This window comes from Pseudorasbora parva, chromosome 19 (genome assembly GCF_024679245.1).
Source record: "Pseudorasbora parva isolate DD20220531a chromosome 19, ASM2467924v1, whole genome shotgun sequence".
NCBI classification, from domain to species: domain Eukaryota; kingdom Metazoa; phylum Chordata; class Actinopteri; order Cypriniformes; family Gobionidae; genus Pseudorasbora; species Pseudorasbora parva.
The window spans coordinates 18,563,171-18,591,139 of NC_090190.1; the positions used below are offsets into that span (position 1 = coordinate 18,563,171).

At 38.2% G+C, this 27,969-nt stretch overlaps 1 protein-coding gene across 1 annotated transcript in view; it reads right to left on the reverse strand.

Moving 5' to 3' along the window:
* Nucleotides 1–27,969, reverse strand: part of syt11a (synaptotagmin XIa) — a 37,467-nt gene that overhangs the window by 3,595 nt on the left and 5,903 nt on the right. The window contains exons 2-3 of the mRNA XM_067426514.1: nucleotides 16,613–17,502; nucleotides 227–347 (exon numbers count right to left, since the gene is read on the reverse strand). Of these exons, the coding sequence (XP_067282615.1) occupies nucleotides 227–347; nucleotides 16,613–17,502 (1,011 nt within the window). The remainder of the gene's footprint in view (nucleotides 1–226; nucleotides 348–16,612; nucleotides 17,503–27,969) is intronic.

The window sequence follows — 27,969 nt, forward strand, 5'->3', positions numbered from 1 at the left end:
TCTTAAAAATTAAGATTCTTTTTTTGACATATATGGTTCCATGAAGATCCTTTCATGAAGAACTGTTTATTGAAAGGTTCTTTGGGGAACCTAATATTTTTTTTTAATGGCATCAGTGCAATAGAAGCAACCCCCCCACCCCCCAAACACACACACACACACACACACACACACACACTTTTGAAAATAGTGTATATTTCTGTGTATATGTATGCTGTGTACTTACTGCCTGACAGACCACTGATGTCCATGGTTGGCAGGTGTTTGGCCTTAAGGACGACCACATTAAGCCTGTGAGTAACAGGCTGGTAGGACAGTGAGACTAGCAATTCCCCACGACTTTCACACTGTGGAGAAACAGAACAGAAATTGAACAAATGTTTATTAGCATACACAAAAGTCTATCAGATAAATGACTAAGGATCATGGCGATGAGCCACACGAGATGATCTGTCAGTGATCACAGCACTGATGTAAAAGGATTGCCCCAATGGCTTATGATACTTTTGCCCTTTCAGACTCTGTCCAAAAGTAAGGTAAGCATGTCCCAATTATATCCATACTTCCCAATGCAGTGTCAACAAGGGGGACAATACCCATCATTGTAGTCGAGACCAGCTCTTTCAAGACCAAGACCAAGACTAGAAGAGAGTTGAGTGAGAAACAAGCGTGCACACAGTGTTCCTACGGAGAAACACAATAGCACAGAGTTCATCATAAGTGCGAATCAGCAATGAGTCGAGTCAAGGTCAAATCCTAATGCTCCCAAGTCCGTGAAAAGGCCATGACCATGAAAATATGGTCTTGGAGTTCGGACTTCAGACAGAGGCTGGTCTTAAGTTCTACCACACGGTCATTAACCTTGTCCAAGTGCTTGCAATGCCCATGGCCATCATAGCCAAGTCAGTGTCTGAGCGTTGAGAGACCTAATGATAATGATTCTGGGACAAGGTAGGGTTTGCAAGTTATAGGATTAAGAGCTAAGGAAGTCCTGCAATGCAGGAACAATGTGTTCTCATGGCACTCCTGACCTCTGGGACAAAACCATACTAAAAGTAAGAGTATTTTTGGAAATTGTCTTTGGAGGGTCCCCTGGCCGAGTGCAGGGGTTTCAAATCCTGCACTGTAAAATTTCTTTTGTTGGTTTAACTTAAAAAAGTTTTTAATGAACTCAACATTTTTAGGGCAACCAGGTAACTTAATTTTTAAATATTTTTTTTACAGTGTGGAGGACCACTGTCCTGCAGAGTTTAGCCCAAATTAAACACAAATGGTCCACGGTAATCAACATTTATTAGAAATTTCCAGGAAGGTATGTTGGGACAAACTGTAGCTAAACTCAGTAGGATGTCTGGGCTGTCCAGGAGCTGGTGTCAAGTCTTCAGAAATACTGGCAAATACTGGTTTCACTTTATTTTGATGGTCCCTTTAATACATTCTGTAAACTATAAGTACCATAGTGCATACATGTCTACTAACTCTCATTAGTCGAATACCAATAGACTGGTAGGGTTAGGATAATTTGACATGTAGTTGCATAGTTACTTATATAGTTAGTAGAATGTCTGTTGGGAGACCAACACAATAAAGTGTTAGCAGATATTAAACAGACAGTCTACTGGTACTCTAATGAGAGTTAGTTGACACATGGGTGCAGGTGCAACGTTATAGTAAACAGAATGATAAAAGGGACCATCAAAATAAAGTTACTCAAGTACCTTCTGTCATTTAAAAAGGTCAGGGTCCTTCAACCCTTCAGGAGCACTGGGAGTACAGGGGCTATCTTTTCAGTATGCATGGTGTCCCCACCGTATCCCATATGATACATTTCTGAAAACCTGAATGAAGTCATTATCCACATTTGGTGCTAGAAGGAAAAATGACTTAATCTCCTGGACAGTGAAATGGACCGTAGAGGAGGACAGAACATTCGCTGAGCCTGTCCTGCTCACATGATACAGTAAATTGCCACTTATTCTCTAGATGGACAAGTGTGAGGAAGAACTGCAATGGTGAGCCATCTGTGCGCCTGCCAGTTCTCCGTGGGCAATGGTGATCATATGTTCATGTGGGTAAGCAAGGTGAAATAATCAAAGGCACCTCTCCATTGTCAGAAGAGAAGAGCATAGAAAAATAAGAAATTTGGCATCTCTGCAAGCCACGCTTCAACTCCCACAGGACAATCATTTCTAACCCTTGCGATCTTGCAATCTGACACTTATGAGCACTAAAACCTTCAGCAACAGCTTTAGGTGACTTTTTATTGTAAAATCAGTGTAAATAGCAAATTTTGATGACATAGATATGCAAGTTCCAAATTTAACACAGTTTCAAAATGCAATGGCAAGTTGTTTAGCAACAAGCAACCAAATATAAATAAGTTCCGTAATGCTTTCTTCAAATTAATGTTCATGTACTTTGTAAAGTTTCACTGTCTGTCAAGGGTAGAGCATTCAAGCATCCATCCTTAACCCGGTTCAAGGGTAGAGCATTCAAGCATCCTTCCTTAACCCAGTTGCTGAGACTAAAAAATGTACACAATTAAAAAACAAACAAAAAAACACTCATTATCATTTAAAAAGACATCCTTTTCTTTACGGTTATTCACGTTGTAATGGTAAATCTTGGTGTAGCCACATGTTACTGTGTCTGATGTTCACGAAGAAGTGCAGGCTGTATTTATAACTTATAGCCATATATGTTTTACTCTGAAGACGTGTATTCTGCCTCTGCTGATCTGAGGAATTAGGGTACCAGACAAGCTGGTGCCCAGGTCAGAGGTCTCGGGGAAACAGATGCATATATCCTAGAGGGTGAATGCAAGTAGGATTTATGTCCAAACTGTGTGCAGCACGTTCTTCAGAAATGGGGAAAACATCACGGGATGGTTAACACTTTGCCGTGTATGGAAATTTACTGGTGGGGACTGATGTTGACAAAAAGTATAAGAGATAGCAACTTCTGTTATGACTTCAGTGTACACTTGGTGCAGGCCTTTCAGGTTGTGCCAACTGTGCCTCTTCTCGCAAGAATAAATCTTTTATTGAACCTTATTGGTAAGACTTTGTCTCTTATTCAGTGAAGCAATTGTTTTTGCAGTAACAACATTAATTTCTGGTCTTCACTGCTATAATTGTTGCCTTATTTTCCAGGACAAAAATTTATTTTAAAGTGTTTGAATGGGATAAGAAAAACATTTCTTTATCCTATTTTCTTTAAAGTTTTACTGTCTTTTTTGACTGTAAATGTATCTTGTAATGATGTTTAGATATTTTACTGGATAACAAGGCAAAAATACAGATTGAAAAAAGAAAATTGGGACCCAATGTACTAACATTTTAATTAATCATTTGATACAATGCACTTATTGTGTACATACAGATTTTTAAATTGTACTTACATGAATAAAATAAAAAACTGCATGTAATTACGTCTGTAATTAATTTCTGTAGTTACATTTGTAATTGCACTGTTGGCACTTCCCTTACACCTAACCCTATCCTTAAACTGACCCATATCACCACACCTGTCCCTAACTCTACCCGTATCCCACCTCAACATCAGCAAAGGTGTTTTGCAATACAATTTGAACACAGTAATTACTTTGTACTTGTTTTTTGATGTAAGTACATAGTACTTAAGGCCACCTAATATAACGTAGGCCCGAAAATTGTTAGGGTAATTTTTAGGGGTGTTCTGCTTTATTCTTTAAACATGATATTGTGACTGCTTCTTTAAGTTTTTCCTCAGTTACTTTGTATCCAAGCATTTGGTAAATAAAGAAACGTAAAAGTAAAGATAGTTTTCTGTGGCACAAACCTTCATCCACATTATATTCAAAGGCTTCTGCATATATAAACATTTTTTCTCTTGCCATCTCCGTCTTTATACTTCTCTTATCTTCTATGAGAGCAAAGATTCCAGTCCTGCTCCTGGTTATCACTATGGCAACTTACTTTAGGAGGCACCTCGGAGGAGCTAAACATGGACTTAAAAGCGCCTTCATCTTAATGTGTAATGTCAGTAAGTGTTTGTGATTTTCTTTTTAGCTGTATAATGAGACAGTCTCTATGGGTGACTTTCCTTCTTAAATTCCTTTTGATTTGTATATTTTGACCATAGATCAATTTGAGGTTAGGGAAGTAGATTTATTTTAAACATCTGCCAAGGATTTACAGTATTAAACAACTCAACTGTAGTCAAAATTTACTGTAAAATCAATCATGATGGGTTATTTTCTGTGAAATTGATGCAATTATTAACCTGGTATATACTGTAATTTTACACTGAAATATTTAACAGTGCTGCCTGGTTAATGTTGCACAATTTTAATTTAACATTTTAATTTGTTCCATGCAAATAATCCAAATAACTGGATTTAATTGGTACAAATTAGCTATTTGTCAGGGTTGGTGTCTGTAGAGAAGCGCACAACGACAGAGGAAATAGAAAAATAGACATAGAAAAATAGTCAAAAATATTGATTGTATTAATAAACTTTTAACACAAGCACCTAAACTTAGACGCAAACATTACTGGACAGATAACTAAGGAGAACTTGGTGGTATAATTTTCAGGATTTGCTGGGCATCTCTAAAGTTACATAAAAGGGATTACACTTTAGATAATGTCATTGATATGGAATATTTAAATGGTTAGTTCACCCAAAAATGTAATTAATTCCTTCCCCTTGTGTCGTTCCAGACCTTCGTTTATCTTCGGAACACAAATTAAGATATTTTTTATGAAATCTGAGAGCTTTCTGACCGCACATAGACTGAGAACGTTATTACCACTTTCAAAGCCCAGAAAGGAAGTAAACACGTACAGAGCTGGCGTTCTGACATAGAAACCGGAAACCGGAAGTGTTGCACTGTTTACAACGTGAACAGCGTAGGAAACTGACACAGAAAAGAAGAAATTGCTAAATAAATGGGTTTTTTTGTTGTTTTTTTACGCACAAAAAGTATTCTCGTCGCTTCATAACATTAAGGTTGAACCACTGTAGTCACATGGACTATTTTAATGACTTTCCTACCTTTCTGGGCCTTACTAGAGGTAATAGCATTGCAGTCTATCAGGGGTCAGTAAACTCAGATTTGATCAAAAATATCTTAATTTGTGTTCCGAAGATAAATAAAGGTCTAAAGGATTTGGAATGACATGAGGGTGAGGAATTAATGATCATTTTAATTTTTGGTGAACTATCCCTTTAAAGAGGTGGTTGCATGTGATTTCACCTTTTTAACTTTAGTTAGTGTGTAATGTTGCTGCTTGAGCATGAACAGTATCTGGAAAGTTACAGCGCTGAAGGCGGTTTATATGGCAGTTTATTGCAAAAACGTCCACTTTGGACTAAAACGAGCTTCTTCCGGGTTGGTGACATCATAAACCCTTGCTAGTCACCGCTGATGTAACTTCTGCCCATAATGGTAAGGGATTTCCGGACAACCTGTGCTTGGCACTTCAGCCAATAAAAATACATGAAACTACATTGGGCCATCTAACCAATCTAAGACCATTGTGTTTTTTGGAGGGATGGGCTTCATACAAGCAGGAAGCAAACGAGCCGCAAACGACCAAGCCTAGAAAAAAAACAGAACCACCCCTTTAAAGGCCCACTGAAGTGCTTTGAAACGCACCGCATTATAGTGATGGGAAGTTCGGTTCTTTTCCGCGAACCGGTTCTTTCGGACAGTTCGTTTCAATGATCCGGTTAAAAAAACCGGATCACCGGTTCTTTTACGTCTTTACGTAATGACGTCATTTCTATCATCCCGGCGGATGAATATACATTCAAACACATCCATATAAAGTATTTGTAATCAAAACTTAGTATAGTAATAATTATAATTGACATCATCATCCTCTTGGAAACATTTTTTCATTTATGTTTAGCAACAGCACTAAATACAGTTCACCTAATCGAACTGAATCGATTGTTACAACATCTACTTCAAGATATTAGTTTTATTTCTAGAGAGACTGTCACTGTCACTGTCGTGCACACACTGATGTTTTACACGGATTAAATAAACTTACATTGACATTACACAAATCCTCAGTTCACCCGGGCTCGTATTATCAGCATCAGCTGTCCCAGTCCGAGAGAAACAGTTCGGTTACGACGCTCTCACGCATGCTCAGTATCTCAGCTCACCGGTTCTCAGAATCGAACATGTCCGAAAGATCGAACGTGTCCTATAGAAACGGTTCTCGATTCTGTACCGGTGATCCGTTGCAACCGGTCGATCTGACTCGAGAACCGCTGTATCAGTGTGTGTGTGTGTGTGTTGTGTGTGTGTGTGTGCTGAGGACAGGGTGCTGAGCTGCGAACTGCTGCTGAATAGTCTATATCATAGGCTACTGTTTTGATTACATCTATTTTAAAATCTTTATCGACTTAGAAATTAAATAAGATAAAAGCTGTTCCTGAAAATATCATGCATTATTGATAAAACAAATAAATGTTTAATTTGACCGTTTTACAATCTATTGTTTCCAAAACTTTAAAATAATACAGTGACAGCTTTATAATGTTTCCAAACGTGATTAGTTTTAAATACACTTAACCTGCATTTCGTTCCTCTGAACAAATAACACGCATGCGCAGCTCATCGGCTCATCGGTTCTCAGTATCGAACGTGTCCGATAGAAACGGTTTTGATTCTGTACTGCTGATCCGAGGGTCCGACAACCGAACCGGTACGTTCGGTTACACGCGCATGCTCAGTATCAGCTGCTCGTGAGTTCATCAGATCTCTCAGCAAAACATGTCTCACTTCAGCTAACGATTGGAGTTACAGCATCTACTTCAAGATATTAGTTTTATTTCTAGTTTGAGAGACTGTCACTGATGGCAGAAAGTTAATATCTACAGTATTTGTGGGATCAGCCCTGATTTGAGACGCGAACCGTTTAGAACGATTCAGTTCGATTTGGTGAACTGGTTCGACCGGTTCACTATAAAGATCCGGTTAAAAAGAACGATTCGTTCGCGAACCGGACATCACTACCGCATTATTCAATGTGTTGACGTAATTTCCACTGAAACAGCTCCAGCTGTTAGCAGCTCCTCCCCTTTTTTGAAACAGCCAATAGTGTTTCGTTAATATACAGTTTGACTATAGAGTGCAAGAGCGGACCTTTCTGTTTGGTAAAGCCAGTTTCCTCTAACACTGTTTACCATCATAATTTCCTCCATATCACTTTTGAAATGCAGCATTCTGTGCAGAATTCAAATGGAACGATATGTTTTGTTGTCTGCGCGGACTTGCGCATATGATCTGCGCTGCGCTCTCGTGTCTGTAGTCTAAATTTAGACCAGAGCTGTTGGTGTCTGTGCGCTGCGTGAAACTAACGTGAAAACAGACTTCATTCGCCTCAAATGAAAGCATATTTACACTGAATAGTTACCAATCACATTTATAGTGTGCTATGTGCCTTTCACCATGTAGAAATTAGTAAATGTGTGTCAACAACTGACCGATTTCAGCCGCAGCTTCAGCAGTGTAGGGGGCTGGCTTTAGATTCTAGAGAGCATTTTGATTGGACAAAAGATTTGACGAGAAAGTGAAGTCTGCGATGATGTCACCAAAATCTGAGATTCGTTTTAAAGGAAGTGCAGAGACTGTACATTTTGAATGCTTATATCTCCTAAATGCAATTTTTTTCATAGTTTTGGAACATACCAGCTTATTCATAACTTTAAGGCTAACCCAGTCATACTAAAAGCTAAAAAACTTAAATTCTGATTTCAGTGGACCTTTAAAAGTCAATTTAAATGCAAATATAAACATGAACACTTAAAAAACAGATACCTATGAATATTATTAAGGTCACTCTAGTTTGACCTCAGCTAAATGTCATTAGGCTACTCTTATTCTGCTCACATCCATTTTCTTTCTCTTCCATGAAACTACAAGCGAACATAACGAGCATGGCGCTGCCGCAGTATGTCACTCACTCTTCATAATCACCCATCTCTCTCCACCACTCTCTCTCTCTCTCTCACTGCACAAACTGCACCCCATCTGTTTCCTGAGCTTTTTCTCCTTCCTTCTCTCCCATAATCCTCTCTCTCGCTCTCTCCCTCTCTCTGTCTTTCTCCTGGCGGAATCGATTGTCCACCACTCCCAGCCAACACCCTAATGCTCCTGTCTTGTGGAGCCACATAGGCACTGATTCAATTTAAGATACTCTCTTTATAGAGGAGTATAAAGCAGACAGGAAGTTCACTGATTTGAACAAGCTTACTCTGCATATTCTGTGTACTGATTTACAAAGCTGTACACAAGCGGGAACATAAGCTCAAATACTTATTTGCCACAAAGCACTAAAGATTTCCTGCGGCCAGAGAGAATGAGATTATGAACATCGCTTATAATGCTATTGTTCCTGTTTTGATGGAAATACAGCAGCGTATTAGACTATTATTGCGTATTATGCAACAACTTTAACAGGATTCTGCTGGTGTTTGAGTGAAAATGGGTGCAAACTCAAAGCCTTTATCATAACTAGCACATCCGAGAGTCGCGCTTTCTCTCCATTTAAATGGGTGTTCACCGAGATACCTCCTGCTATCTGTCTTGTGTGGCCCGATCATCACAAGCAGACAATCAATGCTCTAAATATAGGTGTAAAAGAGGTTCAAAACATTTTGTGATCACTAACTATAGTTTCAAGGTAGTCAAAAATGCATGTGATCACATTGAAGTGTAAACACTGATCTGATCTAATGTCTCTTGGACGTTAAGGCCCCTCTTTTAATGATCTGAGTGCATGGTCTGAAGCGCATGCCGCATTTAGGGCGTGTCTGAATCCACTTTTGCTATGGAAAAAAACGGTCGGCATGCCAGGCGCATGGTCCAAAAAGGTTGAACATAGTCTCTTAATGAGTCATGAGTGTGTTTGGGCGTAACATGCATTAAACCAAGCAGAGACTCATCTTCCATTCCATAAAATCCAGTTGCGCTTGCACCAAGGCGGATTCACTCCTAAGAGGAATCCTTTTATTTGTAATATTTAAAAAATTTATGTGCTGTGTGTGTAATAAGAAGAGTGTACCTGGCTATAGGCGCATATTACTAAAATGGCCTTTAAATAACACAAAAAATACCACGCTATTGACTATTGACCAGGTTTTTGTTTGGTCAATTGTTGGTCAATGGTGCAGTCATTTAGCCTAGATATCTAGACGCACCCTAGCCACAGCAAATCTAATCTGCCCGCGAGTGTCGTCTAGCAACTCTCAATACCCTTCTGAGCTGTAATCCCCAAACTTTTGCCGGGCCAATCACATCGTGTATAGAGTCGGTGGGCGGGGCCATAATGACGACGGCCGAGTTTCGTTTGCGTGCTTCTAGAAAACACAGAAACTGGCAAACGTCGGTCTTTCGAATCAGCTTTGGCCGCGACTCTGGAAGACTTGGAGTTAAGCTTTTCTCTGAGAAAAGAACAAAGAATGGCACTGAAGTCATTCTTAAAAAGGGAAGATGTGTTCGGAGTTTTGCCGACCGGATACGGCGAATGTTCAATCTGTCAACAAGCTCCGTTTCACCTTCGTTGCTCTGGTTGGTTGTAGCGCTATCCTATCGCGAGCAGAGGGAGTTTGAAAGACAACCGTTTATCCCGCCCCTCGGATTGAGCCCTGTCAATGGTGAGTTTCCAGACCAAACATCTTGATGTGGGTCTGGCTTGTCAGGCTAGCAGTCATTTTCAATTGCCTCTATTGCAATTATAAATGCCTTATTTAAACAAGGTGGCGCTAGACGTGAAAATGATAAATGCATCGGGCTGAAACTAGCAAAAACACTTGTACACGTTGTACCCGGCGTCGCATTACGCCAGGTGTATGATAGGGCCTTAATGATAGGGTAGGTCATTTTTTTCATAAACGCTCTTTGTTTTACAGGTTGAAACTCTCTTCACATCCTGATAGCAATCAATAATAGAAGTGGACAAATTTACATTCATCTTCTATGAAATTTTAAGGACCACATTTTTTTTTCCCGTCCAATCATAAATGCAATGACAGGATCTCCTGCCTGTCAAAGTATGTATTTACATACCTCCGCGCACCTGATTGTGCAGGTCATTGTCACTTTCCATGAGGCTATGCAAAGTTGTAGACTTAGTCACAGGGTGAACAAACCTGTGAACAAACAGCAGCAGCAGCATCTTTGGCAGTTCCTCCTGAGCCAAAACGACAAACTTATGCTGCATTCACGCAGTCGTAACCGTAATTACGAGATGGCAATCCGTGACGCTCTACTCTGAGCTGTTCATGTCCTCATTATTATGTCTCACTATTAACACTGAAATTAATCTGCAGCATTCAGGTGTTCAGAGCTCTGTAAGTTGTTTGCGTTCATTATTATAGGGTAGGCTCTCCCGCTTTCAAGGCTAGCTTGTTATTGCTAGTCCCTCCAAAATTGCCTACCCTTCCTTTAACTGGCATGTCACCTCTCAATCATCCATTACACTAAAACAGAGGTTTTAAATTGTACTTTAAAGGATAAATATGGGAAAAACCAAACATATAAGCCTATTGAGAAGTTCCATATCAACACCATTTTACAGATCACGTGAAACACATACTAAGTTCAGTTAACACAGATGCTAATATAATTAAAACATCACTAATAACTAAAATAACGATAAGCAACTTTGGTATATTTTAAGCAATAGCATGCCAAATCTATGCTTTGTTTTGACACTAACATTCAAAAGATTGACATGAGTAAGATTTTATTTTAGGGATGCACCGAAATGAAATTCTTGGCCGAAGCCGAAACCGAATAATAATGAAATGCTTGGCCGAAGACCGAAGGCCGAATACCGAACGCGGTGTTTCGCATTTTTTCCATTTATTTGGCTTTTTTTTTTTACCATTACAATAATTAAATAGTAAAAATTTGCTTTTTACTATTTTGTGTTGCTTTTCAGAGAAATAAATCAAATAACAAAAATACAATTTCAAAATATTTATTTAACACTGGATTTTTTTTAACATTCCAGCAGATATTATACAAACTAAGCACAACATAACTTAAAATAAATAATTAGTAAAATAAAAAATATATTTTTATTTGGCCATCTTAGAAGCCCCCCTTCTTGAATAGCCTATGTTAGGCCTATAACTGACTGCTGAAAGAATGTAACTCTGTATGTCTACAACAACTAATGTGCATTGAATAGTGCAAAAAATGTGGATGAACCCACAACAAATAAATAACTGTCTTAGACATAAGCCTACTTAGCCTACTTCTTCAGGAAAAGTGGCAGGTTCTTCTTTATGAAAAGTAGCTTCTCTGCTTTCTCACATGAAAGTCGGTTCCTCTTCTCATCAATGACATGAGCACTAAATTTCAGCACTAAACAGTGCTTCCACACTGCTGACATGTTTGCTGCATAAAGCACGCAGCTCTCACTCTACGTGGGTTACTTTTTGATCGCGTCATTAAAAACGTCATTGTTCGGCCAAAATTATTCGGCCTTTTTACTTATTCGGCCGAATGCCGAAAGTGCTTTTTTTGGCTATTTTCGGCCGAATAATTTCGGTTGCCGAATATTCGGTGCATCCCTATTTTATTTATTTATTTCTTTTTATCAGGGATGCATTAAATTGATCAAAATAGATGTTTAATGTTACAAAAGATTTCTATTACAAATTCATTCATTATTTTGAACATTCTATTTATTGAAAGAATTGATAATAATAAAATGACATGTTTCTTGAGCAGCAAATTATAATTTTAGAATGATTCCTGAAGGATCGTGTGACACTGAAGACTAGGGTAATGATGCTGAAAATTCAGTTTTGCCATAACAGTAATAAGTAACATTTTAAAATATACTACAATAGAAAATATGTTTACATTTTAAAAAAAATTCAAAATTTCTTAACTTGGTAGTGTATGTGGTATAAACACCAGAGACCCTCCCTTCAAAATACAATCACAAGGGGTTACAGGCAGTGTTGGGTAAGTTACTCTAAAAAATGAATTAATTACTAGTTACTAATTACACCTTCAATAGTGCAGTTAGATTACTGTACAAAATACTCTCTCTAAAAAGTATTGAATTACTTATTACTAATTACTTTCTAAAACTTATATCAACCTCGACTAGTTAAGTAATTCAAGGATAGACATGAAATGACTCTAATAATTCATAAAGCTACCGGTATACATTATTCTTATTAACTGACCAAAGTATTACAAATGTGAAAAGGATACATAAAAACACACATTTTAAAGTTAGACTTTAAATTTTGTTAATGTTAACAAATGTTAATTCCACTATTGCATTATAAATAATTGTCCGACAGTCTAGACAGTATTTAGTTTAATTACATCAAAAGTAAGAAGAAATCTCTTCCCTTACTTTACTTTTTCAAGGGAAAAGTAATTAAATTACAGAAACTAATTACTTAGTAACTTGTTACACCCAACACTGGTTACAGGAAACATTTTCCATCAATAAAAGGCATCAATACCATGTGTAAACAGGCGTATAAGAAACAGCAGGAGCAAAGAAAGTATCAATAATTTTCCTGCAGTGTATAACTGAAGAGATGCTAGTTGTTTTGTTTGTGAGTATCATTGCTAATGATGTGAGTTTCCAAATGGCTGTACTGATAGATGTGCCCCCTGCAGTCTCTAACCTTTATAGCGGCACTCTCTGTCTGCAATAATGCCACTTTAATGGGCTGTGGATCAATAGTCGCTCTCACCAAACATAAAGCCCAGCCCATACGTGCAAGGAGCACAAAGGTATACAGTTACATAATATAACATCTATAGTATGAAACACAGGATAATTACAGAATAAAATATGATTGATGTTTGTCAAAAAATCTAATAAAAAAAAAAATGTACTTGTCTTGTAGATAATATAACATTAATGAAAAAGTTGTACATAAAGAAAAGAAACGTGCAAAACTGTTTCATATAACGCTTAAAAAATACAATAATGTTACATTTAAATCTATGTGTCAAAGTATATTTTCAATCAATGTTTTAATAATATTTCGTCATTTTTTAATGAAGTACACTTATTTTGATGTGTTGACCAACATACTAAAGCAAATGTAAAGTACTTGGTTGTATTTTCACAGTGTTATGGTGAGAGAACATTGTGATTGGTACATTTTAAACATACTTCTTTTCACACTAACTTGAATAGCACATAAAACAGCTTCCCTTAAAACCCCTTTGTAATCTCACAGTTACAAATACAGCTGTTAAGGTCTCAAAAATCACAAGTTGAAAGCTTATATATCCTGTAAAATACCCCCCAAAAAATACAATCAGCACGTCTGTGACTCAGTCTCAAGTAAAGTTGTGGGATAATAGCATCAATGAACTGGAATTGATGGCAGCGCCGTCACTCTGAAACTGCTTGTATCAATCACAGGGATGCTTAACCTGGGGCAAAGATCTCAAAATCTTTTCTTTTACCTTGTTTCCTATATCAGGTTTATGTCAAGGGAAGCTGGAGAAAGCCTTTCACCCACAATCACTGCCGCTAACCGTAAAACATCTTGGGAAATCCATAAAGGTTCGAGCAGCCATCTCATGGGAATGATTAAGTTTAACGATCACTGCGTCGAATAACAGCCGAGGAATATGATGCCGTTTGCAGGGCCACCCAATACTGATGTTTTCATGTTTTCGAATGATTTAAGTGTGGTGTTATGACGATTACAGCCATCTAAGGCCACGTACACACTGCAGCTGAATTCAGTTGTCAATTCACCTTTTAGTGCTTAATCCTGTTTTGTACAAACAACGTTCGGTAATTTATATTATAACAATTGCATTTTACAAAAATTCTGCATGAAAGGGTATGAGGTACGAACATAGACTCTCATGGCCAGATTATGTTAGAAAAAAACAGAATAAGAACAAGCCCAAAATAAACTGAAATAAATTCAAATGTTTATATTGAAAACAAGACCAAAATATCCCGACTCGCACCTGCCTACTTTAAAGGAATTGTTCACCCAAAAATACTCACCGCCCTGAGCACCCTCAAGCCATCCTAAGTGTGTATGACTTTGTTCTTTCAGCTAAACACAATCGGAGTTATATTAAAACATATCCTGGCTCTTCAAGTCCAAAAAAGCACATCCATGTATCATAAAAATTAATTTCATACGGCTCCAGGGGGTTAAAAAAAATACCTTTTGAAGTGAAGCGATAGCCTGTATGCTAGCCGAATGCTAGCCAAACCCCGGCCACAACATTTAAGGTCATGCAGTTCGGTCTGGACTTCATCCGTTGTGGTGCAACTATGCTTGAACCAGAGCTGTTCGGACCAATCAAATTGTCAGGGTGGGCTTTATACGATGATAAACAGATGATCAACAGTAACATAATCATCCACGTCAGCAAAGAGCTCTTGGGTTGAATTCGTTCTAGTCCTAAACGGAGAACTTGTCCATATATGCATTCACCTTTACTATTTCTCTAAAAAATGATGATCATGTTGGTAGGTACTCTGTGTATCCTGAAATTCTTTTTACAACACAGGCAAAGGTCGTTTACACGCATCTTCCTCTTCTACTTCTTCCAGCTTGCGTGCCGTTGAGTTCTGTTCTGTATGTGTCGCTAAACATATGTCACTTACGCCATTGCTCTGATTGGATGTAGGTCTATCCAATTGAGTGCAGAGGCATTTTCTTTCCTGGTTCGGTTGAAACACACCCCATAATCACAGTCCAATGGAGCAGTATCAGACTCATATTTGGACTACAATCTAAATATGAAGACAGCAGGCTAGCGAAGCGATGCATTTTTGTAAGGAAAACATTAGTGCTGTCAAATCAATTATTTACAATTAATTGCATCCAGAATAAAAGTTTGTATTCAACCGATAGTCGAATCATCTATTTGTGTGTAAATGGGTTGGGAGGGGCATGATACTAGTCTATTAATAAACTAAACCTAATAATCCTAAAAAAAATAACCTACCTAGAGAGGAAAAGAGAACTTTGAGTGTGTTTACATGCATGTTCCTAAGCCGTTTGTGCCTATGGCACACCGCACACGAAGATCAGCGCCGTGTCTCAGGATCTTACACTGGACGCGCACATTATATATGTGCAAGCACAATTTTGAATCGACTTTTGACAGAAGAGCTGCAGGATCTTGTAGCACAGGGTGAAATCATTATACAATTACGATTTGAGGAAAATATAAGTTTAATATAAAACTTTGAAATGGCGCTCTGTGGCGAGGCAGGATTGTAAACAACTTCCTGAGTCGCCTCGGACAGGCACCGAATGCCGCCACCGGTGTGTGTGTGTACACTCATTGAATGTGTTCGAATTTTAAAGGCGCGGCACGTCCCAGCGGCCGCGCCTGCTTAACACCTGCGAAGATTCGAGATCTTGAATCTTTGACTATTCTAGGGTCACCCCTAGTATTTATATAATATACATACTAACTACACACAGTATACTCTAAAAAATGCTGGGTTGTTTCAACCCAAAATTGGGTAAAATATGGACAAACCCAATTGTTAGGCTAAATTAATTTTAATTAATACATTTAACCCAATGGCTGGGTTTGTCCATTTTGACCCAATTTTGGGTTGAAACAACCCAGCATTCTTAAAATGTACACACACATATTATGTAAACACAAACTTTTATTTTTATTTTGGCGATTAATTGCAATGAATCGATTTGACAGCTCTAAAAAATTAGTCCATATTTATAACTTTATAAACTGTGGCTTCCAGTAAGGGCTGTACTGTACACAAGTAGAGTTTCGGTGGAAGAGTGAAATCTGACCCGACGCATGACGTATTGACGAACATGGAAGAGCAGAGGATAGAGCAAAACATTTAAAATTAGAAGTTTAAAATGAGAATCTTTAATAAGATGTCAGAGAATTTGATATAAGCATTAATTTGTTGCCCAGGCAGCCCTATATGTCTTATGCCGGAACATGGCTCTCGTGAACGCGTGGACGGACATTACCGGAATCTAGGGAGTTTACAGTTTTTATACAAATTGCAGCTTCTAAAGTTATGGATATTTTTCTAAAAAAATGCATTGCTTCACTTCAGAAGGCCTTTATTAACTCCCTGGAGCCCATATAGATTACCTTTATGATGGATGGACTTCTTTGGGCTTTTAAAAAATGGTATTATTCACTCCTATTATAAGGTTTGGAAGAGCCAGGATATTTTTAATATAACTCCAATTGTGTTTGTCTGAAAGAAGAAAATTATCCATAGATTTGATTGCTTTATGCCCAAAATACGTATAATAAATGGACATGGCAACACAGAGTGCTCTGTGAAGAAGCCTTTTATTTAAGCACAAACAAAATGAAAATTGTAGAACATAAGGAAACTTTAGCTGCTGGAATATTAATTTGGTCAAAAATAGCAGATACCAAACACAAGACCCCAGAACTTTACTGTGGTTACCACTGTGTAAATCATCACAAACAAGGAACGAGTCGAGATCTGTACGCACACAGAACAATACATGATTCACCTCTGGATTTAAATGTGGTCTCCGCAGCAGAAACTTTACAGTGTGTATGTGGCCTAAGATATCCCACAATCCTGTGCAAGGTCGAGAAGCACTCACCTGTGTGTTCCTCTTGCTGATTTGCTGGGTGATGTGCGCTCGTCCCGTGCTGGGGTCTACGCCCACCAACGGCACGACCGCCTCCCCAATGACATCATCTCGTGCAAAGCGATCAAAGCTGAGCACCAGGAAGTGCAGCGTAAGCTCGGGTAGCAAGCTGTACGGGATGCCGTAGAAGGTGAACGTCTCGTCGAACACGGGCTCCAGAGTCTTCCTCAGTACACGTGTCTTCACCCGGTGCTTCTTCTCGGGTAGAATGGTCATCTTCACGTAGGGGTCAGAACTGCCCGCCTGTTCGTCCACCGCGGGGAGCCCCTGTGCTCCAACGATAGTGACAACGAGGGCCTTCTTGGGGAAGTTGTAGTCAATGGCCAGACTGAGCGTTCCCAGAGAGGGCGAGTTGAGACTGTAGGGTGATGCCGTTTTACTGGGTGCTTCACTGCTGCTTCCTGAGCTGCTCTCCATACAGCAGTAGTCCGCCCGGATGGGCAGCGCCCTCTCCAGTCTGGGAGGACCCACAGGGGGGACCAGGTGGTTCATCTGTAGGTGCGCGGTACCACCTTCGGGATCTGCATCCACAAGGAGCACGTCACTGTTTCGGGATCCACGACTCCATTCTCTTAACAAGGAATTTGATCCTGAGCGCTGGCCCACCCGTACAATCTTCTTGCTGTTGCTGAGGGTCTCGGGGTAGATGCTGATGCCTTTGAGCATGTGGATGAACTTGTAGGGGGGGTCAACGGGTGGGTCGTAGGGGCCACTGGTCAGCTTGTACGCACCTGTCATTTGCCGATATCGCCGTTGACAGCACGTCCACAGGAAAACGGCCACTGTTACGGAGACAACCAAGACCCCTGCACCCAGAAAACCTGCGAGCACTGGTGACACATCTGAAAGAGACAAAGACAAGAAATTAGATCACCCTAATACACTCTAGCATACTTTTAAAAGGGGTACTTATTAGAGAAATAATATATTTAAGTACAAATATATATTTACATTAAGTACAAACTGAATGTAATGTTTTTGGATACTTAACTGCATGTTGATTACAATTAAATGGAAATGTATTATAATTTATATGTATATTAAATGCAATTAGTTAAGTGGGTTAGAAAAGCACTCTTAAATAGGACTTAAGTATATCTTTGTATGTAATTTCTATTGTCTTTGAAATGTGCTTAAAGTGAAAAGTGTGCTTTCTTAAAGTACACTTAAGTGGCCTTTTATTTCATTGATATATTTTCTGTAAGTATAGATTTTTTTAAGATATGCTTTTAAGATTTTAAGTACACTAGTGGACATTCAATACAATTAAGTATCATTATTTTTGACAAAAAATGCTTTTTTTGCTTAGTATTTTTGTTTCTAGTCCAAACATCAAAACATTCTTAAAACAAGAAGTATTTACTAGACAAGCAAAAGTAATTGTCCTGTTTTGGGGCAAAATAACTTAAAATTACGAGTTTTTCCTTAAAATAAGCAAAATAATCTGCCAGTGGGGTATAAATAATCTTAAAATAATCGTATTTTACTTACTCCACTGGCAGATTATTTTGCTTATTTTAAGCAAAAACTTGTAATTTTGAGTTATTTTTTCCCAAAACAAGACAATAATTTTTACTGTTTCTTAATGAAAAAAATACTAAGTAAGAAAAGCGTTTTTTTGCAGTGAAGGGACATCAAGATTATTGACTGGCTCTAGATTTGACCCGGACATGAAATTAAGAGACTCGTTAGAAAGTGTTGAAATAATATTTTATGAATTACAGGACATTTAAAACCAAAGAGAGTCACTTGACACACTCTATCAAGGAAGATGGAGGATTGGATAAGAATAGCACACAAGCATGCAGCTTCTTTCTTTCTTTTTTCTTTTCTTTTTTTTACTGCTTGTGAAAAAGAAAAAGCAATCATTCATACTGCAAGTGATTAAGTTATATATATATATATGAAGCTCATCAATTTATTACATTTTTGCATACTGTAATGTTCTGTTTGTACTTTTAATATGTATTTTAGATACGCAGTTATATAGAAATTATTTTGAATTTGATAGTATCTATAGCAGTTTTTCATGTTGTCTTCATTTTGTTATTTTTTTATGAATTTTTAAATACAAAATAAGTGTGCATAAAGCAAGTTTAACAAGAATGAATAACATTAAACAAACCGCAGAAACTTATTTCATGCAGAATCTTTTTTTATATTTTGCTGAAAGTATTTTTACATTGAAAAATGTCACACTTTAGCTTTAGTTTGGATCCAAAAATAATAACATCATTACTGCTGCAAGCCTGTAACTAAATCTAATTAAATACTGTGCATAAAACATCTTCACAACTCATAATAGTTTCGTTTGGATTGTGACCCACATTCACACAGAGGTGTGGGTGATGTAGATTTGGGTGAGGTTCCTAGAAAAAAACATCTGGTCTGAAAGTGAATTAAACAACAACAATCATGGCCGCTGATGGCCTCAAACTGAGGTAAGAGACCGACCCAGTTAGATGTAGAAAAGAGAGTAGCACGGAAGGGAACACAGAAAAACAGCAGCAGTACTTCAGGTCAGTCCAAGCAAATGCAAAAACATGAATAGGAAAAGAAATAAAACAGTAAAACAAAAAAGATTGATGGAGTATACTTGTTTGTGAGAGAGAAAAACCCCACTCAAATTAAAAAATGAGCTTTGTAGGTAGGCTTTTGAAATTATCCGTATAATGAAAAACAATTTGCTGTGTATATTGCAGGATAATTCTTGCTCTTGGCTGCAGCTTGGATTCTTTCCTGTTTAATTCATGACTGTTTGTTTCTTGCTTGTTTCACAGCCATTTGCTACCTAATGGGGCTGATGCTGAGCACAGCAGTTATATTTATGATCATGGATTCTTTATTACAGTCCATGAGAAGATCCAGCAGTAACATTCACCTGGCTGGAGCATTTACTGTAATTCACACAGACCTAATCTTAACACACAGACATCTCTTCTATTTCATTATAGGGGAAAAAACTGACACTGCCAACAGAATCTGGTCATTTATATAGCTGTCATATTTGGCTCATTAAAACAATTCCCCTTAAACTTTCAAATGTCAGAAACAGACCATAACAAGCTTAATCGGAGCTGGCAGGTGCTACTTTTGCCCAATGCTGTAGGGCATTCAATTAGAAAACATCACACTGTGGGCTCCCTTTGCCCAAACATCTTTAATAACCGACACAGTAACACACCTTTGCCCTGAGGGCTCTACACATGGCTTTAGGACAATTTTAGGACCCATTTTATTTCAATAATATTAGATTAATTAGGTTGGTGAATTCCACAAAAGTTGCTGTTTCACAATATCTCATTTTGTGAGGGTATGGCCTGCAATCGTGGTAATATCGGTGGGGGGTATGGGCGGGCGTGTCGGTGAGAAATCGTGGGGCACAATAGATGCAGTGGAAAATCTTTTTTTTTTTTTTTTTTTTTAATGTATTTACAATATAAGATATCTACAGGAAGTTGCATGTACAATATACTAAAATATTGTACGGTGGCCCAGTAGTGCAGCTGTACTAAATTAAACAATATCAATTCAATATTGTTCAAAATCCCCTACATTATGCTGCATATTTATACTCAAAAACGCTTTTATACTCACTATCACGGCGCTTGATGCCCACAAGGGAACGTCTGCCAAATCCACCAATTGGTTGAAACGTATAATTTCATGAATTATTTTTCTGTTGTTTATTAATTATTTATTAGTTTTTTTATTTTTTCATTTGGATAAATAGATATTCGTAAGATTATTTGAAAAATTGGAGTCATCACGCCGGAGACGGGTTTATTGAGGATGACGTGTCGATGCGGCATTTACAGGGGGAGTTAGCGTGAAGGCCTGAAAACTGATGCCAAGGCTGCTTTGTTTCTGCTTGATACATGAGTAACACTGGTTTTCGCTATACTACACACAGAACCCAGATATGCTGTTGTTGAACCCCAGCTGATTCATCCATACTTGCTACAGCTGTCTGATGCGGCAGCTGTCGTTCCAGGGTTGCCAGGTTTGCATAACAATACCAGACGAATTGCTATTCAAAAGCCTGTCCAACTAGCCTGACAAGCCAGACCCACATCAAGATGTTTGGTCTGGAAACTCACCATTGACAGCTAAATCCGAGGGGCGGAATAAACAGTTGCCTTTCAAACTCCCTCTGCACGCAATTGGATAGCGCTACAACCAACCAGAGCAACGTGAAACAGAGCTTGTTGATAGATTAAACATTCGCTGTATCCGGTTGGCAAAACTCCAAACACATCTTCCCTTATTAAGAATGACTTCAGTGCCGTTCTTTGTTCTTTTCTCAGAGAAAAGCTTAACTCCAAGTCTTCCAGAGTCGCGGTCAAAGCTGATTCGAAAGACCGCCGTTCGCCAGCTTCTGTGTTTACTAGAAGCACGCAAGTGCAACTCAGCCGTCATTATGTTAGGCCCCGCCCAACGACTCTATACACGATGTGATTGGCCTGACCAGAGTTTGGCGTTTACAGCTCAGAAGGGTATTGAGAGTTGCTAGATGACACTCGCGGCAGATTAGATTTGCTGCCGCTAGGGTGCGTCTAGATTTCTAGGCTACCATCCAGTTGCATTCAGGGGGAATTTCCTATGGTAAAAAATCAAGTTTTGGGTAGTAAAAAATAATTTCCCGAGTTGGGGGGATAGTCTGGGTATGGGCTGCTTGTAAAAGTAGCCCAATTTCATGGGAAAACCACAGACTTGGCAACTGTGTTTCACTGCTCGATTGTTATTTTGGGGCGAAGCAATGAAGGGAAGGTGTTTTCTTTTTGTGATAAGTGGTGAGTTTGTCAGAAATAGTTAATAATTCTAGAAATAGAAATAATTTCTGCACCTCTAAATTCATATTTATTTTATATATAAAATTTACTTAAATAAATAGAAATATATTATTTGCAGGTGAATCAATTTCAGAAAATAAGTTGAACATGAATTTGTAACATAGCATGAACTTTTGATAAACTATAGAAACAAACAACATTACAACAATGCCAAAATAGCAATTTGGCCACCTGTTAACCAAATAGCCTGCATGGCCCTGGACGGGTGACAGCAGAAAATTTGCGTTTTAGAGATTGAACATTTCATGTTAACATATGGAAACGAACTTGTTCGTTTTGTGTGTAGCACAGTCAGTTTTAAGGGTGCTTTCTTTGATAGATTCGCTGCCACGGGCTCTTTGCCATTCCCTCTGCTTTTTCTGTCTCTGTCTCACTCTCTTTCATTTCTCCATTTACTTACTTGACACTCTTCCCTATTCTTTTTGTTATATTCATTTCACAGCCTTCCACCCCTCTTTCTTTGCCCCTCTCTCCTCCCTTCCAGTTCTCTCATCTTTTCTCTCCTCTTGCCAAACTGCAAAGGCCTGGGTGGTGAAGTGTTCAGGTCGCCGTGGCAACAACAGGTCCCTTTCTTTCGTCATGCCAGTCAGAGCTGATTGGAATTCTAAGTTGGGCCCGGGTTCAGTGAGCTGATGAGAACAGGATGTGCTCTCCTACCCCACACAACAGCCTTCTTAAGGAAATGCCAGCCAATGGGAAAACAGAAACAAACCACATGCCCAAGCAACGAAATACAACAATAACGTCCGGGGAAACAAGCCAGCTGCTGAAAATAGCATTTTATTCAATTCTACAGTCTTATTTACAAAAAATTATTGCCATCAATAATTCCATGAAGAACATCTAACCTTTCCATATATATATATATATATATATATATATATATATATATATATATATATATATATATATATATATATATATATATTAGCAATTTTGTTTTGAAGTTGTGCATGACAAAACAAAATTGCTGTCGTCTGTTGGCTGTTAGACTGTTAAATGTTTCCATTGTCTTTCGCCATAGGTGTAGCGATGTATGAAGCATAGCTTACACAAAGGTCACTTACTTTCAAATCAATCTACTTTCTGTTAGTCTACATTCATGTGAAGATTCCTATTGACATTTCACTGAACAGCTGTAAATGTGACCGAACCTTAAAGGGTTACTTCAGCGATTAGCATATGGCTTTGTATCAGTAGAAACCCTGGAGTATATTCAAATAAATGTGCTTTCCCCCCTCATATCCCCCTGAGACAAGAGATTTATGCATTTTATTTCTGGAAAAATTCCTATTATGATGCAAATTGGCGATGTTTGCATCATAGGAGGAATGTTTGGCCAAAGGCTTAAGACTACAGCCAGCAGAAGGAGCCATTTCCGCATGTTTTGAATCCGTGCATGGGGGATGGGAGATCACACTCAGAGCTCAGCCCACAGCTGCAGGCACTCATTTAAACGGAGGTATGGTGAGCAATGTAAGTCTTTTAACTTCTCAAATTAATTTCTATGAAAGTTAAGCTTGCAAAGGCATGAACTGAAACCCGCCAGACTGAAATCGCATTGTGAATGTATGCCACGAGTGTAGATGCGATTACCTCAGCTCTTATCACAAGAGCTCATTTATCTCACTCCTGCAGTTAGTGCTCAGTGCTGTGATACTCGCGCGGTGACTCACTCATTATATTGAACAGACACGTTCAGTTTTTAATTGTAGTGTCTTCTCTAACTCAGTCACAGTTATCCAGTAGGTGGCTTTGGGAATGGCCTCACAGGGCAGCGAAGCATTCTGGGAATTGTAGTCTTTCATCCCCATGAGACAAAAATACATTTCCTGTCTTTTCTCAGTCTAGAAGGCACCAAATTCAAAAATAATTTCACATTTCTACTGCATTGATGACCCAGTTTACATACAGATTCATCTTCCCAGCGCTGAAGTACCCCTTTAAGGCTGTGCAGTTCTGAAAATGCCTTGCTTTGTTCAGAAAACACCTAAACACACAGGCTAACACAAATTAGCTCTAAATTTCTGCTAGATATCTTACTTTTCGACATAACTAAGACTTTTGCTTGTTTATCATAATAAAAATGTATTATGTCTCACTAGTCTCATTTATAAACTATAACAAACATGTACAAACACACGCACACACGCACACACGCACACACACACACAAACACACACAAACACACACAAACACACACAAACACACACACACACACACACACACACACACACACACACACACACACACACACACACACACACACACACACACACACACACACACACACACACACACACACACACACACACACACACACACCTTCACCCTCAGAGCATTCACCACATTTCTGACAGGATTACCGACAGCATAGTTTGTTGCTTTAATGTAAAACATCACTAATGCTTTGCTGGCCTCAATCTGAGAGGAAGACGGTGTGCTGCATAGAACTCGCCTATTATTGCAGTTCACGGCCACTTAAGAGTGACTCATCCGGTTTCCTGAGAATGAGGGATGAATACCTAAGACCTCTATTAAAATACTGTGAAAAAAGATTTAATCTATTTTGTAAGGTAATGAATGATGGCTGCTTATGATTTTTTTTTTAAATGTATTTATTAATATTTATAGAGAGCAACAGTTGGGTTCCGGAAGTAAAAATTAGAATTTGATTTTGAATGATAACATATATAAATTTTAAAGCAGACCTACTGTAATCTACAAGGTTGCAAATCTATGGTATTTACTTCTGATGAAGCCTTGTTTTTATGTTATTAGCCTAGAAATCTAGACGCACCCTAGCGGCAGCAAATCTAATCTGCTGAGAGTGTCGTCTAGAAACTCTCAATACCCTTCTGAGCTGTAAACGCCAAAATCTTGCCGGAGCAATCACATCATGTATAGAGTCGTTGGGCGGGGCCTAACATAATGACGGCCGAGTTGCACTTGCGTTCTTCTAGTAAACACAGAAGCTGGCGAACAGCGGTCTTTCGAATCAGCTTTGACCGCGACTCTGGAAGACTTGGAGTTAAGCTTTTCTCTGAGAAAAGAACAAAGAACGGCACTGAAGTCATTCTTAAAAAGGGAAGATGTGTTTGTAGTTTTGCCGACCGGATACAGCGAATGTTTAATCTATCAGCTCCGCATCACGTTGCTCTGGTTGGTTGTAGCGCTATCCAATTGCGTGCAGAAGGAGTTTAAAAAGACAACCGTTTATCCCGCCCCTCAGATTGAGCTGTCAATGGTGAGTTTCCATACCAGACATCTCAATGTGGGTCTGGCTTGTCAGGCTGATGTTTTATTTATTAACAGTGGAATTCCTCGTGAAAAACGACATTACCTATGAAGCTGTAAAGAAAAATACACCAATCAGAGAGTCAAAAAAGAGCAACACACTTCATGATTCATGGAATATTCATGATTCGGATCACCAATGTCATGTGATTTTGGCGTGTGGTGAGTTTGACACATGACCCAAATCATGAATCAATACGCTGATTTATAACCGTTTGAATCTTTATTTGAGGTTTGAAAACAAATGCAGAAGAAAAGATAATGCTGAGTAAAGTCGTAGTTTTTGTCATTTTTGGACCAAAATGTATTTGTGATGCTTCAAGAGATTCTAACTAACCAACTGATGTCACAGATGGACTACTTTGATGATGTTTTTATTCCCTTTCTGGACATGGACAGTATAGTGTGCATAGACTTGCATCTATGTCATTAATGTCATTAATGACATCAACTTCATTTTTGGGTGAACTAACCCTTAAAGTGTACATTGAATGCAATTAGATCATTTATTTGATTAAATTGCTTTAGAGAGCACTTACATTTCATGGAATAACACTACAGTATATTCTTTTGCAAGTGCTTTAGTGTTTTAGGTAATACATCAAATTAAGTGTACTGTAAACTCTTCAATTGTATTTTAAAAACTGAATTACTTGACAAAAGTGAATTTAAGTACTTAATTGTATTAATAAACATTAAAGTATACTTTCTTACACTGAAGTTGCTTTTTTATTTTATTTAATATTATCTGCAAGTTCAGTTTAAAAAAAAATAATTAAAGCGCACATTAAATACAATTAAGTGCACTTCTTTTCCACAGGTGTATGACTCGGAACCCTGATTCAGTGTCAAATGGTATTCTTTAAATCCGTTTTATCCTCCCCTTAAGCAAAAATTGCTTAGGTAAATAATAGCAAAAAATAACATTACAGCTCTTCTCCTCAATAAGTAACATGATTTGAGGGTTAAATAATTCCTAAAGAATAAGCAATAGTAATGCTTGTCTTACACATCAGGTACCACAAACCCCAGAAGAAGAAAAAAACTCTCTTTGATGGGTGTAGAGTAAAATGAACAGGAAGACATAAGGTGTTTGAAATTCCAGACTAAAACCAGCGTCTCTAAAACCAAATTGTATCTGTCATTTTTCTGTAATATGTCCCTGCTGCTAATACTTCCTCACATTTTATCTAAAATTATTCTTGATTTCTCTTTCCCTCTTTTTTCCACCAACCAACCCCCAGCCTCGGTCGACCCCACCCTTTTTCCGTCTACACAAAGGCTGTACCCCTCGCAGCCTCAACTGGACACTACCACCCCCAGAGGGACTCCGAGTCAGATGATGTCACTTTTGGCCTCCTGTTTAAAAGCCAGCTGCTGCTGTTGCTTAGAAACGACCCCTCTGAGAGAAGAAGCACAGGGAAATAATCATTTTGCCAGCTGATACACTCAGCTCTCACACTGGTAATTGCTTCATAAATGATAAATTAGTGTCACTATTCAAGCTAAAATCTGACATACTAGGTAATAAGTATCTAAATGACCTCTGAAATAACTATTAGCAGTGGTTGCTCAAGCAAATACTTTTACTGTTGCTCAAATTTTTGTTAAGGATTGAACAAAAACCTAACCATTATTACACCACACAATTTCTGATACAGACACGAATGAGACCTCAAATTATGCTGATTACTGAGAAGTGTGCTGATACTTTTCAGTAATAGTATCAAACTTATATTAAAACATGTAAAAAAAATCCCATAGACTTACTTTAAAGGAGAAACCCACAAGCCATAATTCCATGTGAAAAAAGAAGCTTAATTGTATTAAATGGCCTTTGTAGTGGACTTCAGTTCTTAAAAGTATATTGTATAACTGCACTTGCAGATAATATAATATTTATTAAATATAAGGCTACTTAAGTGTACTTAAAGAGAGTAAACTTTCAATACTCTTTCTTAACAAATGTAGGTCCCTATTACAGCCTAAACCCGGCGCAATGCGACGCCAGGTGTGATGCAAATATTTAGTTTCCGCCCGACGCAGTTATCATTTTACATTTTTATTTATTTTACAGCAGCACACAAACATTCTTAAGCATTAAAAATAAAAGATTTGCTCTCTGGATAAGTATTCTGTCTTTCCGCTCTCAAATTCTTCCATGTAAATAGCGAATCCACCATGGTTCAAGCGCAACAGGCTTTTAAAGGGAATGGGAGATGAGACTTAAAACACACCCATGACTCATTGAGAGACTAGGTACAAACCTTTTGGACCATGCACCTGGCATGCCAACTGTTTTTTCTATACTAGAAAAAGTGTATTCGGACACGTCTTAAACACAACACAGACCAACCGCCACATTCTGCGTGTCGTCATCAGATGACAACGACAACAAGCAATAATAAGAGACAATAAAACAAGAGCCAGAGCAAATATTTTACATTGTATCTGCAATTTTATATAGAATCACAGGAACAAACTACCTGTGAAATGAGAAAGACTTCCGCAGATTTTCCGTATCATAACAACAAGCAAAGAGTCTCAAATGAGGAAAAAAAACACTGCCTGCCAAAATGCTCTCAAGCGCTCACAGCGAGGCGTTTTCAGCAGGCTAAAAACGCTTTGGTGGACACACGGCCTAAGACCTGTAATATGTGCCAACAAGTAAATAAGATTGATTTTGATTTCATGAGGACTTTAATGATATGCTAAAGCCCACCCACACATCGCTGTGATCGGTTATAAGCTAGTTTGTGACATCAGATACACCAGCGATTTCAAACCGTGTTTTTGAGACTCAATGCAGTTTTTAGGAGAAAATGGTTTAACTCAGCAATGGGGCAACTTTGCACATGGTTTGTATTAAAGCATATTAAAAACACCACATATATATAAACAACATTAAAAACTTCATTTTCACCACAGGGGTTTTTTAAGTATACTTTTAAAAAGTGCACTTTGTAATAATGCCACATTTATAGTTTTACTGTTAAGCACATTTTGAATAATTTTGTTTTATTAATATTTTTTCGCTTTAATTAAGTACTTAGTCTGACGTGTTGATTGATACTAAAGTAGAAAAGAAGGTAATGTCACCTTGTAAAGAAATAATACGTATCTATAGATTTAACACGTAATACTCATATGCATGACATC